Source organism: Helicoverpa armigera, chromosome 11 (assembly GCF_030705265.1).
Source record: "Helicoverpa armigera isolate CAAS_96S chromosome 11, ASM3070526v1, whole genome shotgun sequence".
Classification (NCBI taxonomy): Eukaryota; Metazoa; Arthropoda; class Insecta; order Lepidoptera; family Noctuidae; genus Helicoverpa; species Helicoverpa armigera.
The window spans coordinates 2,038,908-2,056,512 of record NC_087130.1 but is presented as its reverse complement, the minus strand read 5'-3'; the positions used below and the strand labels follow the sequence as shown (position 1 = coordinate 2,056,512).

At 34.9% G+C, this 17,605-nt stretch overlaps 1 protein-coding gene across 1 annotated transcript in view; it reads right to left on the bottom strand.

Moving 5' to 3' along the window:
* Positions 1-1,368: 1,368 nt before the first annotated feature.
* Positions 1,369-17,605, bottom strand: part of LOC110373686 (tRNA dimethylallyltransferase) — a 166,899-nt gene continuing 150,662 nt past the window's right edge. The window contains exon 4 of the mRNA XM_064036942.1: positions 1,369-1,519. Within this exon, the coding sequence (XP_063893012.1) occupies positions 1,369-1,519 (151 nt within the window). The remainder of the gene's footprint in view (positions 1,520-17,605) is intronic.

Sequence of the window (17,605 nt, the reverse complement as noted above, 5' to 3'; positions counted from 1 at the left end):
CGGAAAAAATGATTGAGGAGGCATGTATGGACTGCAAAAAGCTGTCAGAGCTAAAGAGATGAACATGGACAGAATTGGTCGAGTGACTTAGGTCTACATGCAGGTGTATGTGATGAAAACTTCTATTATAATCTATCTGCCCCTTCGAAACACATTTGAGCCTTGAAGTTCTATTGTAGAGTTAACACAAGACTCTTCATCGGTTCAGATTGTTTCTTCGGGCATACCTACGCAGTAGTGGTTTGTTAGCCCTTTTCGGAGTGACAAAGTTATTTGACAACTGTCTTGAAAAGACAACCATTGTTATCCTGTCATTTCATCTTACTTCTTTAGTAAGGGGCAAAATTAAAAGTCCACCGTTTACACAGGTGGTACTTGCAAATAATATAGAGGTAGTTAATCGTAGGTAAATGTCAGAAATCATTACGTGATGTAATTTTGATTAAAGAAATGGGGCATAAACATGGATGATCGACGTAATTGTTACAAAAGAATGTTTTCTACTCATGCGAACATAATAAAGTGCATTTTACATCGCAGGAAGTGCAGCATTTTATAATTATTATAGTCTGCATTGAGGAGACACCTGTCGCACTACTTTTATATAAACAAACTACTTTTGAGTTGCATTATTCGCATTTTCCTTATAATGTGTTGGAAAGGGTTGGTCAGGGCCTAACTGATCCACCCTTTTCCTGTTTTTATTAAGTTATAAAGTATAAAATTTGGAAATAATTCAACCATCGTATGGTTTTGAAAGCTTGCCTATCACACGAAGTATGGACTGTGCTTACAAAGTCATATTTTTGACCAAAGATATTGGCAATCCTTGTATGAAACATAGACGAACAAAACTTTAACAAGATCTAATCTATGATATGTGCAGTATTTAGTTTTCTCTAAATATATTGGCTGTTGATTGCTCTATGGTCATTCTGTAGCAGTAGTTACGCCTCTTTTAATTAGAGAAAACATCTGCTGAATAAATGATGGCGGCGTTTAAAATAAACATGATTATCCCTTGATACTCGTTGTTTCATGGCTATAAATTCTAGCATCAATTTAGTCATTACAATTGGTTATAAAAATAAGTCATTGCAGCGTAGAGGCGCACACTTTGAGGTTGTATGTTGAGAGATTGATGTAACTGGTAACACTGTTATTTATATGGCAGCATTCTTCAGATTGCATGGCAACATTGATGGGGCTGTCAACTACAACGACTCACACCCGGACAATACTTACATATGTATAGCCTTTATGTAATTTTTTGCAAAGGCAAGCTCTCTTACTGCCAAATTTCATCCAAAAAGGGTCTCATGAAAAATTGACCAACATACCTACTGCCAAAATTTCCTCTTCATAATATTAGTGTAAAAGTGACATTGTTAATACCTGTTCACATTTCAGCCAGAAGATGATGGTTTCCCCAGGCTTCCGCAGCTGGCCCTCAGTTAGTTTCTGCTCAGCAAGGATCTCGCTGTGACGACGACCTGTCTTCAGCCATACTTCTATAGACCTGAAGACGAGAAGAGAAGAATGTGTGGGTTAATAAAAGGCGTTTAGTTCTGAGCAGTCTTTGTTCTCTGGGGTAGCTAGTAGAATCTCTAGGATTTATACAATATTTCTCATTAATTTCTTTTGTTTATGTATCTATTTCTTTTTTCTATTCGAATATATCTTGTGTTGTGTCAATAAATCAAATCAAATGCTTTTTCTTCTTTCTAAATTGTCGAATATTATAAAGCAATAAAGTCGACTACATGATACTTGAGTGGTATGTGATTGTGCACTTAATTCTAACAAACATGCCGTAGGCAGTCTAGTAATTTAGAATTCCCAAAAAAAAAAAAACTCGTAAATGTCTTTTCAAAAGTGTCCCTTAAATAAATTCGTCTCACTTGTCACCATAGAACTTTTGTAATAACGCATCAACGTAATTATATTCTAAAGTAGGGAAGAAAAACGTTAGTTTTATTAGAAGTCGTCGCGTAGGCGTGAAAAATTAAAGAGCCGTGCTCCCCTACTTAGGGAACAAAATACTTTAGTTCATTTATAATATTGGACTTCATTTTGTTGTCCGACCCCTGAACCCGGAACGCCCAAGTCTTTGTGCGTTGTTTTAAACTACCGTAGATACGACTATTGTAAATAATGGATAAGTAACTATGGAAAGTTTCGTCATTTAACCTAAAGTCACAGTGGGACATGGGAACCATTACCCAAGGAAGCAATCACTGTCCTATTTGCATTACCACTAAAACTTTAAAATCACTTAGAAAGCAATAATGCAAAAATGATGACGCCACTAAACTGTCAAGCGAACTTGTGAAATCAAATTATTTCATGGAAAACGGGTCAATTGAAAACAAATGCAATCCGCTATCACGCGCACAAACAATCAGACACGTTAACAAGCAAATCATCGTACAAGTGTCAAATACACATTTAGAAATATTCTCACGAAACTTACAATACGGCAGTTATCTTATGACGGTAACTATCGGGTTACCTAACAATTTCGAGTCATCAACGTAGAAGAGAAAAAAGTAAAAATTATAGTGTCACCACATCCTGCAAGACATTTCATACTTTAAACTTGTTTAGGGCGCATTTGTATCAGTCGAGTGACTCGCGCCAGTAGCAGAGGGCTATTAGTCATCGGGAACTAATTGGAATCAATAAAGACAAAAGCAGGGGCTCAAACGGACAGGTACTTTTTCTTAGTGATAAATGACTGGAAATGCGTGCACGGTATCGATCCGATGTTTTATTTTGTGACATATCCGTGTTGCGAGTTGCTGGGGGCATTGAAAGATAGTTTAATCAACAGCTTTGTTTACTTTGGTGAAGTGAAAAGCATTAGTGGATTAGAAATTCCCATAAGTACTTGAGTTTTAACCACATCTAAAAAAAGTTAAGAGGGTTTTTGCAAAGATTTTGCCAAAGCGCTGTTATTTGAAACTACTATTTTTCTTACATTTTTAATTTAAAAAAAACTTCATACCTAAATTATATTTTCTTTTAAATTAAAAACAGAAAACCCCCAATCCAAACGCAGCACAAGAAAATTTTCGAGCACGAATCCGTGCGCCGCGGTCTCAACATGAAGACATTAAGTTTGGCCTTCTATCGCCATAATGGCCACTTAAAAACTCATAAAAGTGTAGTGAGACGAGCCCCCGAAAGCGTCGATGTAAGGAGATCATGCTCTTAGATTGTCTGTGGTTAAAAACTAACTGGAGAGAAGAGCTTTATGGCGCAAAGCAGCTTATCGCCCTGTTTTGTGGCGCGTGATAAAACCGCTTTATTTGCTTTGAGAAATGTGCTAGATGCATTTGCATTTTTTATTTGGGGGAATAATTTCATTTTGTATTGTATGTCGTTCGTAATAGAAGTATCATAACTACAGTATTACATGTATAATAAAGTCACATAGCAAAAAAACAACTACGGGTGTGAATCATTTGCAAGGTATGTATGTATTCCAAATATTACAAACAAAATTATGCAAATAAAAAATATTTTTTACTCATCTCCACAAATAAAGGACCAAGGAGTCTTACAAAGCTTTATTAAAAAAAAAGAACAACAGCATGGACTCAAGGATGCGTTCACAGGATGTTATGAAACTCAATATGGCAACAACCTGACCATGGACAAGACATCGTGTGAGAACAAAGAGTTTTTATTACAAAAATGTTTTTTTTTTTCAGTGTTGCAAAGTGGTTTATTAGTGGTATTATTGTGATTGTGAAAGATCATCTAAGTGACCATTGTTATTGACATACGAAATCTTAATGAATGTTCTTTTTACGATAGGTACAGAAAATAAACATGATTAAATTATTGGGTAACTTTTGGTCCAATTCAAAATTTATATTTGTGTTTGTCAATACTCTCGAGAAAACCTAAGTGCAATGTTATGTTAAAAATAAGTTGCATAAGAACTTCTTGAACAGCAATGTTTCCTTCTACCGATCACTTTTCCTTCTCCAGATAAAACAATAGATAACAATCGTTCGTTCAAAAACTTATATCGACGACATTCTCAAGTTGGGGTACAGCTCAAAAGGTGAATCTATGCTTCGAGAAAGTTCCAAATCCCCTTTTCATGGGGATAGGGATCGATTCCCAGTTACAAACCCCGCTTTTATCTCTCTAAAGCCTTGAACTTTTCTTTCAAATCCAGCGTTTGAGACGAGAGCAACTTTGCTTTATCTTTCAAATAACAAAGTGGAATCCGCTGCGAGTTTTGTTGGTAAACATCTACAGAATTGTAGTGTTAGATACTAAATGTTGGTGTTTGATCCGAAGTTTATCTGCTGATAAGTAGTTGTAAACACTATCAATATTATGCAATATTTCAGAATCATTGCGTATGCGTTAACGCCCACACACCTCTCGTAACTCAGTCACTAAAATATCTGAATGAGCTTTACCAAGAAACTCAATGCAACACGTCAAGACAAAGTAATAATCAGCATTGATGGTTTCCCTGTGACCACCAACAAGGATTCTACAAATTCTACAACATATTACGTTCCTGACCACAAATCAATAATCACCTAAGAGGTTGTAATAAAAACTAAGTGCTTAATACTTAATAGACCAGTGCCCATCGCAGACATGATTAAAAAAAAAACATAAGCAACAGGTGTTGGGTCGACGACCCAGCTTACATCATGGCGCGAAAAAATGGCGGCAAAAATTGTGTTAAGTAAGATTCGGTCGTTGCGTCCGAACTAACCGTTTTTTGGGTGCTCATTGAGTTTTTAGACAGAGTTATATGTTTTAAAAAATTGTCTGCAATTCTAAAATTTTGTTTACTTATTACGATTGTCATCATCATTAGTCTGTCTGCGGCTAGATCTGCGTCAAGGATGTTCCCATGATATTATTATGTCTATGATTTCTTAAGACAAATGATGTCAGTTTGTCACTGTATGCCACACAATTCTTTGTATTTGGAGATATAAGTTACGATAAATGCAATTAAGGACATCAGTTAAATCTAGAAAACGATGACAAAAATAAGTAGCATGCACTTAATTACTGATTATTAAAACGTCCCCACAGCCATTTTCGGACAGTGAATTAATCAAAAAGCAACTGAAGTATCAAAATGTAGTTTGGAAATGTGCATGAGTGCAGTTGCTAAATTCTTCTCCAAAATGAAATGTGACTCGATTTTAGGAAAAAACCTTTTCAGAACAAGATCTTAAATTGGTAACTTATTATTGTGAAATAATACAATATCCTATTTGTAAGGATAATAGTCAAGGTTTAGAAGATCCGTATTTCACAATCACCTCAACAGAACGTACGGCTAAGGCCAAGTAAATGAAATATGTTTTTATCTTAGTTTATTGTATAACTTTCGTACTGAAGTTTTTTGGCATGAACACACGAGTATCTAGAAGCAATAATTTATGTGAATATCGTTTTTGCTGAGCAATAAACATTTGAGAGTTGCTGACTTGGTCATATTTATTATTCTTATAGTTGTTACTATGGAGGAGAACGAACGAGTATTGATATGATTGACGCGATATGGAATTTGTGGCGTGTTCTTCTCCAGGGGATTTATTTGACATAAATATTGTCTTTGACATAAAGGCTTTTTTGAAACATATAGTTTAAATATAACAATGTATATTTTGTTAGAAACCTAACTGTAAAATTTTATTGCACAATTGTTTGTTTTCCCAATAAATAAAATAAAGTAAAAATTAACATAATAGTCTTTGACATAAATGCTTGTTTGAAACACATAGTTTAAATATAGAATTGTATATTGTATTAGAAAGTTATGAAGATTTATATAATAGATAGTCTAAGGTGAAGAAGAGATGAGAACACGGGTCATGTTTTAGCACTTAGTTTCCATCCCAATGACAAGTTATTTACCACCAAATTCAACAAACTAAAACATCGTGAGAAATAAATTCTAAACGTGTATGCATTTGAAATAACGACATCGAAAGTTTACATAAAGTTACATGATTTCAAATAAATATTTCTACTTAATAGTGTACTGAAAGAAAAGGGTTCGTTTTGGTGGGAATATGCAAACATAAGTGAAAATATACCTTATGTTGTTAAGTACAGTCACGAACCAATATTATGTCTGCATCAGGGCAGCCTGCTATTGCAATTGTGTCAATGGTCCATCACTGAAATCATTATGGTTGATTTTCATGGTTTTGGTAATTTGCTATTAAAAAAAGTAATATACTGTTACAGCCTTTTTTTATCGTCCCACTGCTGGGCTGCGGCCTCCTCTCACGAGGAGAAGGATACTATATACTATTGAATAAAATATAGTATTCATATGCTATTTTGTCAAAATTGTAACAGCAGCCTTGAGGGCCCCGAGGCTGTTGGTATATACCCATACCTGTTTAACAAAAGCCTATCGGGGACATATTACTACCTACTTTATGTACTGTTGATGTTTGAAAACGAATATGACCAAACGAACACCTTAAATATAAGTCATTAACCTTTGTCATTAACTTATGCTCTGTTTTGACAGAAACCTGACAACGCCAAAAAGCTATCCTTATGCTACACAAATCGTTTCTTTTACGAGACCCGGGCATTAACCGACAAGACCACTTACATCACATTTACAAATGAAAACACGCATTCTTATCGCTGCGAGTTCATTGTCGCGGATCCCACATTAATTAGTAATCCCTTATGCCCTTGACGAGTTATTGCATTATCGCGGCCCAGTCAGCAATGAAGACAGGAAACTCTTCGTTAGGTCTGGTGGTAAGCTGACGAATGTGATGTCATGTGTATTGGTTTATTGGTGCTTCGCTGAGGAGCTTGTAGAGCTAAGACCGGATTGCCGACCTGATTGCTTGATCATAAGGAAGATTCCAATAGGTGATTATATAAATATCTGGCGTTAAAGAAGTGATCATATACACTGGATCAGAGTTTTCAGAGTTTAATGGTGTAGATTTGAAAGACAACATTCGTTGATTTACAATTTTAGCGCTATAGATTTGACTAGCTTTTGCCCGCGGCTTCGCTCGCGTTAAGAAGTATTATTATTAATTAGGTATGGTTTTGGCGGCTTTACTTTTGTTTAGCGTGTGTAAAAAATTAGGGCCTACAAAACTTCTTTGTACACAATATTCTTTACTAATCTGTCATTAGGCACTAAAACTATTAAGTTATTGGGTGAACTTACTCGTGAGCAAGCAACATAAAACTGTCCATGAGAGAAGCAATGTTCTCTCAAGTCAATACCCGCAAATTTGAGAGTTTGCCCCTGAGACTTATTTATTGTCATGGCAAAGCAGACTTCAAACTAATACATTTTACATCCTTCATCATTCCTTATTTTATCACCCGTGGGGGTTGAATGGGGGTTGAATTAATCAAAATCGTATTTAAGCGAACGTCATCATAAAATTCTGATTCGTCATCAGGACTTCTTCATAAAATCTAAGAAGATGTATACAAACTTTCATCCCCTATTTTATCCCCTTAGGGATGGAATTTATCAAAATCCTTTCTTAAGGGTTGCCTACGCCATAGTAGCTTTATGCATGCAAAGTCTCAGTCCGATCGGTTTAAAATTGACAAAGTTTCATACAAACTTTCATCCCCTATTTTATCCCCTTGGGGGTAGAATTGATCAAAATCCTTTCTTAGCGGATGCCTACGTCATAACATCTACCTGCATGCCAAATTTCAGCCCGATCCGTCCAGTGGTTTCAGCTGTGCGTTGATAGATCACTATGTCAGTCAGTCAGTCAGTCACATTTGAGTTTTATATATTTAGATTGTCAAAGAGCTCTAAAATAGTGCATTCCACCGTGTACACCAAAATGTGTAGTAGTCACTGTCTAACCTAATAAATGTACTCGTATTCCCATTCTACTTAAGAAAGAAACCGTTACCCACACACAAACCATCAAATAACGTTTTAATATAGTTACACTAACGTGTTCTTAAAGCTCGCTGGCTCCCATACCGCTGCACGCGTAGGAATGCTCTCGCGCATACCACGGGCTAAGGTTTTATTTGTTTCTTACTGTTGCGACGAATGCCATGGCATTTGTTTATATTTTGTGTAGGTATAGTGTTTGTTTTTATATGTCCTATATTCTTTTGGCAGAATTGGGCAGGTTTCTATAGTTATTGTTTAGTACATAAGTAACAGCTACTAATTCGCAGATTATTTTTTGTTTCGCTGGAACATTAACGTCATCAAAGCCCCCGTACGGCAGTTTATTCACCGTTTACCTGACATATCATGGTTAATGGTGTCGAAACAGGATTTTCGTCTTTGAAATAACCCCATGCTCGTATAGGACAGATTGGTCGCCAAAAAGAAAAATTGGTTTATACCGACCTAAAATTCTGATTGCCATCGTCGCTGAGGAAGGTAATTCGGATATATCCTTAGATACCGATACAGAACACATTATAGATAAAAAGTAAGATCAATCTAGGTATACCTACCAAAGATTCCTACAGTTAATTCTCGTTACTATAGGTACCTACTACCGTCATTGGGTTAATTTGGCGATACACAGAATCGAAGTAAAACAGTTTTCGGTATGTGGTGGCGAATGTTAATTACAATTAAACACAAGTATAAAGTGAAAGGTTTCCATTGAACAAATGCGCGACATTATTCCGAGAATGCGGAATGCACATTCACTTGCGGACTGCATGTGTCAGATTTCTCGTGAACTACTAAATCCGGTAGAATTTTTAAGTATTTATTTACAGTTTTACCTTAAAGATACGATGAAAAGCGGATTTTCTAGGAAAAGTCTGTTTATTGTTGGTATAATTACAAGGTTTGCGAAGCCTTTCATATCTATGAATTCTAATGTCTCTAAAATCTCCTTCAACCATATCAATGGGCACAGCTCTATTTCTGTCGATGGGCATTTGGGTTCATGGCTCGTGCTCAAGGCTCAAAATGACTTGATGAAAACCTGGATATAATTATGGTATACTTAATGATGATTTTTCTATTTTCGTCATTTGATAGGTTAGCGACACTTGCCCAACAAATGTGGCAGTTTAACTATAGTAATTGCTATTGTAATTACGTTGAACTCTATGAATGCCGTGTGTGGTGCCCACTCCTTAATTAGCCTAACATAATTAATGTAAACAATACTCAATGATTCTTGGAACTAGACAAAAACCGCGGTCAACGGCATCTCGCGTAGTTACTTAGGTAAAAAATGAACTTATTAATACTTGAAGTATATTATATGTCGTTATTGCAAGGGAATAAGGTTGATAGTCGTGTGTTTTTTTATAGAAATGTCACTTTGACACACACGGAGTGTCAGGGTGGGGGATAATTGATGAGCTGTCTCTCTGTCAACCACCTGACGGTTCTGTGGTGGTGATAGAAATGTTCTACGTCTTGTACTTGTGTTAGAAATATTTTTTGTTCCATGAAGTCACAGAGATGGCAATCGAATTAAGCCTTTTTTGTGTTTGACGAGCCTTTGGTGTTAGGTCACCAATTACATTTCGCATATTCAAGGTACCTATCCGTATCAGTATATTATTGAAACATTATATTAAGGGTTACAATAGCAAAATCTAATGGAAGATTTCTTGTCAAATGGGCTCATAGCTTACTGACTGAACACGGCCTAGTATAAGAGTTATTTCAAACCCACCTGACGACCGGTAACTTTAAAGCGTCATAAACATTGGAATGGGGGATGCCGTAATATAATGAATTATGCAATCTGTGTATTCTTACAGTTACTTTTCTTGTTGGTCAATTATTATCACGTGTCACAGTGTCTTTAAAAGCCTTTTTGGGAAAACCACGACACAAGTCCCAAATTCTAACTATTATCATTTGATCTTGGTCCTTTCTCTCCTAGCGAGAAACTTTAGCTACGAAATGAAACAGTTAAGTCTTAGATATTTTCCCACCGAACCTAATTTGGATATTACAAAAAACTGCATCAGACCGTATCCTCGACATATCAACAGCATTAGCAACAAATCCACGTACATGTTTCATTCGGAGAATAATTAAAATTCGCGTATCAGATGATCGGGCAAGACATTTAGAATGCTAAGCCTTTCGGCCATACACCTTTTTTGTCTAGATTTTTTATCGCTAGATCTAGAACATAAGTCGTGTATAACAGCGGTATATTGATGAAATGTTTAGACGCGAGGCTAAGCGAATGATTTTTTAATTGGTCATGACATGATAAAATTTTGTGTTGCCAACAAAAAATATTTTTGCCAAATGATTTTCTAGTTCGGAGAAGTATTTAATGGATTAATAATGATATGATAACTGTTTTCTTTTTGCGGTTTTGGCCGTCATGTTATTTTGAAGCTGCGGTCGGATAGGTTGTTAAACAGTCTTATAAATCAGTGTAATACCAAAGATCCAAAATAGCAATTTGTATTTTTGGGGCCTTATGTAGAATGTTTGAAACCCGTATAATATTATTCATAATTCTATAAAATATGACTGTTATTAAAAGAAATGGCATGAACATTACTAGATTAAGTTAATCTAATCAACAAATTAAGTCATCAAAACGGTCATTGAAAATTAAGCACAAAAACGTAATTGTATCATTACATTTTAGCACAAAAAATGGGCCGTTTCATTTATCTCAATCTAGATTTTTCGACACAGCTGCTAGAATTATGCTCTGAAAATAAAATCTACATTTCTTTGCTATTAAAAGCCTTGTAATCTCAGTTATTAATGAACTCAGCGGGGTAATAGCCCACTCATTGAACAATTTTGGTACAATTGCTATTCTTTGTGTGAAAAATGTTGAGAATGTAATGTAATAAATAGATGTAATATAAAGAGCGACCCATTCAGAGTGTTGATTGTAATAAACGTTAATTAATCGACATTAGCTCTGTCCGTGTGGCCGTAAGTATTATATTAAAAGATTTGTCAAAGAATCGTGTGCTAGTTTCCATTGTCATAAGATACGTCACTGTTTTATAGGACCAAGATATGTTGTTGGAATCGTATTAAATGAAAATACTCATTCAAGGTGAATGTTTTTATTTATGATTTAGAAAGAAAAGAAAGAAAGAAAATTATTTATTGACACAAGCCATACATACACACATAAAAAAAAAATTGAATTTTCAATGATCGATCGGTTGCATTAGGTCCTAAAGTTTAGGATTTCCTCCCGCGGTATAATATTCCTATACTGGTTCGAGCACATTAAAAGCTTGAAGAGGATGATCTGCGTTAGTAGCCTAAATTATTAGAAAGTGATCTTTCAAATATCGGGGTTGACACCGCATTTCTTCTTCCATTCCTCTCTCTAGCATGATCTCAAAGTGACATTCTTCCTAGCCTTGTCTTTGCAATACATCTGTAATTTTCACATTTCTGAGCCGTTCAAGTAGCTTCATACTTTATCATACACGAGTTCTGCCCTTGCCAGGCTCAAGATATTTAAAGCTAAATTGTCGTATCGTCTAACAATGGACTCCCACCAATGTGCGGAAGCAAGCACATGTTGTGGCAGCATGTGACAATGTAACAGGTGGCGGCCATCTTGGTTCTATAACCGCCTATCTTCCCCCAGTGGGTCTGCCTAAAATATACTAGATACCCAATCTTCCTAGATGTACTCGTTAACCTAGTTTCTTTGAAATTTATGGATTTTTCTTTAAAAGAAAGTACGTTCTGCTGAATTTAAATTTGCAACTCGTACTTTTTGTTGTATTATTGGCAGAGTTGGGTAGTTTTGTATTTAGATGAGATTTTTCTTAAGTAAGAGTTTTTTCCTTGCCTGGACTGTCCCACTGCTAGGCAAAGGCCTCCTCATCTCGTCTCTACATCTCTTGTTCTTTCTACAACTTAGAACTGTAATTGCGATAAGCCGTGTTCTGTAATATTCTAGGCAGTAATTGATTTAGCTTCGTTTTTTGTGCAACTAGATAATCTAAGCATCGCCGCTCGCTGCGAACTTTATAGGCCTCATAAAATATTATTACCAATTCTAAATTAGTTATTAACAAATATGAGTTAATAACATAACCGTCGTGAGGTCTTTGAACACCACGCTTAGTGTTATTTATATAGCAGTTAGCTCACCATGTTTTTTGCATGAATGAATTCCCAACAGCTAATTTAAATTCGTCCTTATCGCGGCGATTTGCATAAAAATGCACTTAATTTCGACATAAGTAATGTTTTGGGATTAAATAGAAACAAAACTGCAGCTTAATTGAACTCCGATAAACTTCGTATATTTGCTACATTAAAAATGTTTGTCGTAAGCAACAGATAGCGTGGCCACAAAGTTATTTATTTACTTCATTTAATTAAATTAGCCTGTAATTGGTTTGGCTGCTGGCCGCCGAAAAAAAGAAGTTAGCAAAACATTTTTTGAATTACGAAGCTTCGTAATTTATGGGTTCTTAAATTAAAATAATTAGTTTTTCTTGTTAATCATAAACTGCCAGGGAATTTAAATGAAGAACATCGACCCACCAGCTTTTTTGGTACTGAAAATGGTTGATACTGAAAGCTTTATTGGACTACAAACTGTTTCCTGCGGTTTCACTTGCGTCCCGAGAGGGGCACTTCGAGCAAACAGATAAAATTCTTCCGAGGTTTTAATGTATCCCCCGTGTTCCATCGAAATTAGTGCAGACGTTTAACGTATTTACAGAAAGCCAGCACCATTCCTCAAGTATTAGAAAGAATTTTTAAAAAAACTTGCGTTCTGGATTACTAATTACTTGTAGACTTGTTAACCCCACCAACTCAACTAAATATGTATCTTTTTACTCTAAATGGGTTCACATCAATAGTGCAATAGGTGGGAATTGAACACACGGCCTCTCAAGATCATTTTAGCCATTAAGCTATTGCTCTTTTTAGACTACAAAACCTGTCTAAAGTTTTCAACCGTCAAAGCCCAAGGTGTCAGTAAAACAATAGACAGGCAATAAAGACCATAACATATTGTTATTATCACCATAGCGTACGCTTATTACCGATGCCATGATAAAATGTACGTGAAATCGATGTGTTAGGCCTAAGGTTTTTATTGTGGAGAACTAGTTTGGGTTCCTGGCTTTGGTTGGGTTTGAAGGACCATTTTAGGAGAGGTTTTCTGATACTTGAAATAATTTAGGGATTGGAAGAGTATTTTGGAAAGTTGGTCTATGATACAGGACGAAAATGTTTAATCGAAATTGGCATGGTATATTTCTATTACGATGGATAGATAACAAATTGAAAATAGGTAAGCTTTTGAGCTTTCTTCTATTGTAATAGTGTAAGCCTATAAAAATGTGTAATGAAGGATGATTAAGTCTGAAGACAATTTAAATAGAATAGAATTGACATAGAACTTGCGAAATTAACAAACACACAAATCCAAAATCGATATATCCAAAAACAACAATATAACATATGAAGTATCGAATGGTAATCGATTAATTGACGTAAAGGCGTCGTCACGGTATCGATCTAATAGTTGCCGACTATTTATTGGTACTCTACTACCGTAGCCTATCAGGTGCCCATGGTGAGGAACTGGTTTTGACCATGATTTTGAGTTTTAAGAAAAAAACAATATGATTTTTGGTAGTTTTGAGATTTTTGCTAGTAATGTTTTAATGGGTATTACCTATAATGTACCAATACATATTCATGAAATTAAGCCCTCCTTTGCTTCTGTGTATCTCACTAACTCAAACTCTCCTGTTTTCAGGAATTAACAAACTGATTCATAACGAAGGTTTGGTGACATAAAGAAATACAAACATCTGAATTCGGGACCTCCTTGATTGGTTAAAATATTCCAAGTCCCTTGTTAGTGTCTTATGCAATAATGCGAAGAGGTTGTATTAATAGTTTTTCTTTTATTAATTACAAAATCGTTTATAGTGTTTTGAAACTCGTTGTTCATTAATTTTACAACAATTACCATTTCCTGGTTAAAACAAGTATTATTTCTAATGTTACAATCGAATCGCGTATTAATGGATTACATTAACCTTTCCCAAATAAGTAATGCAAAATGCTTGTAGTAATTATTATTATATTCAAATGTTAATTAAACACTTGAATGTTTTTTTTAACACTTGTAAAACTGTCGGTTCAGACAACAAATAAAAACGTACTGGCAATTATTAAAGATTTTTTTCCGGATGACTAGATGTGTATCGAGTACTTGATTCTGCACTGTTTGTGACCTATCACGTCATACTATGTGGCTCATTATCATATACTTCGAAAGTTTCTGCCAGTAATTATGGTATCCCACCAAAAACATTAAATGTAAAAAAAGCCAATCCTCTACGCAATTCCTCCACCGTAAAAAGTTTTGAGATCGCATAGAAGCCAAGTCCTGTTCAACTTTATTTGTAATAATAAATCAATATTTTGTGACTATATCAATAGTTTTGTTCACTTTACAATAATATTGACTTGGCCATGAGCACAATAAACTACAAATATAATACAGCATATCTTGGAGAGGTGAAAGTCAATCATGAAGTTTAATATCACAGAATTAAATACTTTTATTTTTTTCAATTGTTACTAAATGACCGACAGTCATCAGTCAGTATCATCCAAAATCATGAACTGCACATTTACTATGGCGCATGTTTGGTCCATGGTGATCTCAAATTGAAATCAGTCCAATCGTAAAATCATGTCCATATAGAATGTATCAATTCAATGGTATTTACACATTATTTCAGGGAGCGACTATTAACTTGTGCTCATGGCCAAGACAATATTATTGTAATGTGAACAAAACTATTGATATAGTCACAAAATATTGATTTATTATTACAAATAAAGTTGAACAGGACTTGGCTTCTATGCGATCTCAAAACTTTTTACGGTGGAGGAATTGCGTAGAGGATTGGCTTTTTTTACATTTAATGTTTTTGGTGGGATCTAATTTATTTTTTGTAGGTCTCCTTCTTCTCTAAGTATATAACAAATTAAATAAACTTACATGCAACTAACTAAATATATAACAAACTAAATATGTAGACCTAAACTAGCACGTAAACAAAATTTTTTTAAAATAAATCAAACAATTTCGAAATTGTCGAATTTTTTAATCGAATATCTTTTAGAATAAAAGAGATTTATTTCAGAGGTAGATGGCGCTATCACATGAAATTGTTTTTTAACTAAAACCGTAGCGCGATTTAGACCAGGACAACGCCATCTATCGAGCGAGCATGCAGTATTTATCGCACTGCATTAATATGAAAGATTTTATCATTATTCATTTTATTTAAACCTAGCTTTTTTATTCATATGTATGTATATTTAATACATAATAACAATATACCACACTACGTAACAATAAAACAAATAGTAACATTTTGTACATAAATAAATAACAAAGTTATCAATGCAGTCAAAATTCATACACAATGTTCTTGAAAAACCGCAAATATAAATTTGTTTCCTATTTTTTATTAAGTTTTAAGGTTTTTATAATTTTCCCTTTATATGTAGCTAATAACCTATCTTGGTGCCAAATTTGAAGGTTCTAAGTTTGCTAGAAGTACCTTAGACTTTTGATGATCGGTCAGTGAGTGAGTCAGTGACAAAATGGTGTAACTTTGATCGCTCATAACTCGTAAACTATTTATTCAAATTTCTTGTAATTTTGGGACTGAGCTTGTTCTAATACTTACTCTTGGTCATCGAAAACCTAAACTCCTAGCTTTGTTTACATGGAAGATACAGGGGGCTGAAATAGCCGCGAAACGCTTCGAGAAAAGATGGTACGGCCGTGCCCGCTTTGCTCGAGTCTTGGCTGGGGCACTGCCGTGCCCTCAGATTGAGTAATATTGCCTATTGTTTGGCAAATCGCCAGTGTAGTAGGATTAGGAGAAAAGTGGATGTGAAATTACTATAAATAAAAATTGAGTATTTAATGGGGAACATAGAACATATTTAATGGGGACCTCTCATTCAGGACTTGGTCTGCTTTTTAAAGCTGTAGTAGGTTTTGTTTTGTAGTTGGTTTTGTAGATTAGTTCAACCTAATCGGTTGAAAAAATCACAGTTATTAGTTAACATTTTCTGATTATTTGTAAATTCACCATTAAAAAAAATATGTAGGTATGGCATCACTTCAAATGATTCTTAAGATCTATCAGATGTTTTTGCCCCTTGTTATCGTTAATTTGTGTAAGAAGGGATGTTTGCTTATAAATTCTGTCTGCTTATTTAAATTTCCGTTCTGAGCGAGAAAAAACAACATTTTCTTATATGCTTTTAATTAACCGATAAACTAGCAGGACACCTGTTCATTTAAACATTCATCAATAATTTTACGCTTAAACCGACGAAATCATATTTTACATACATACCTATAAGAAATTTTAATCGATATCTTTCTCCTTATAAGGCTGAAAAATATAATTTATGAATCGATTATACTAAGTGCGGTTATATTGATGGAATCGTCTATAAATCTCTCGATTAATTATAACCTGACTTTAAGTGCAGCTTAACGTTCTTGACATGACAAAGGTGGGTCCTACTATGATAGGTCATTGTTCCCGCTGTTTGCGGAAAAAAGATCAAAGATTATCAAAATAATATTCAAATAAAAATAGGTTCATATTGTGCCTAATTTTTTGTACGCGCACTGAGGAAGCGACGAGGATGCAATGACTAGATGAAATTTAATTTAGAATTACCATAATTTCTATCATTATTCACAGTGTTTTATGGCAACATTGATTCACGACAATGTTCCTTTTTTAATGGGCGTATCTATGTTGAAACTTATTTATTAGCTAGAAAAGCTGAACAAACAGAATTTATAGCTTAATTAGAGTAAATAAGTATCAATTAAATTGAAATAATTATCTTTATTGCCTTATGAGTGCATGTATGCATTACTGATTTAGTGTAACTTGCATCATAGAGGTCAACTACAGTTATAATGGACCTTTTTGTAGCATACTTTTAATTTAATGTCATTGTTTAATAGTTTAAAGCTCTGGTTTCTTAGAACTTTCATAAAAGAAGAAGAGGTTTTATGCATTCCAAGCTATTTTATGTAGCTTAAATGTCAACAGTGCGACTTTTCACTTCGCATGCAAAATCACATCTACATTTTTATCTTAATCTATGCGAAGACAAGTCCTTTCACTTAACCCGCATGCAGTGTTCGATTTCAATTACCCCTCACCTTGAAGGAAAACTGGGTGGGAGCGAGATGCAAAATGCGACTTAGGTAAGAGTGAAAGAGTTGGCATATAAACAAATCGTAGGGCCGTAAAAACGCCATATGTCGTGGCATGACAGATGGTCGCCACCGCAAAGTGGTCTCGCGGGTTCGTTTGCTTGACTTCTGTTTATTTTCGTACTAGTCGTGTCACCTGACTGCGACCAGGTAAACGAACCCTTACGGCAGTTTGGTGGTTATTTCTTTTTAATAATTCTTGTTTACGGACTTGCGTAGGTCAGTTTTTTTGCGGCCAGATAAGCGTAGGCAAAAACAGTAAATTGCCGGTTCTGTTTTTTAATTGTCATTGAATTCGATCGTTAATGCATGGGCGAATTATCGGCTTGAAGCAAAGGATGCTGTGA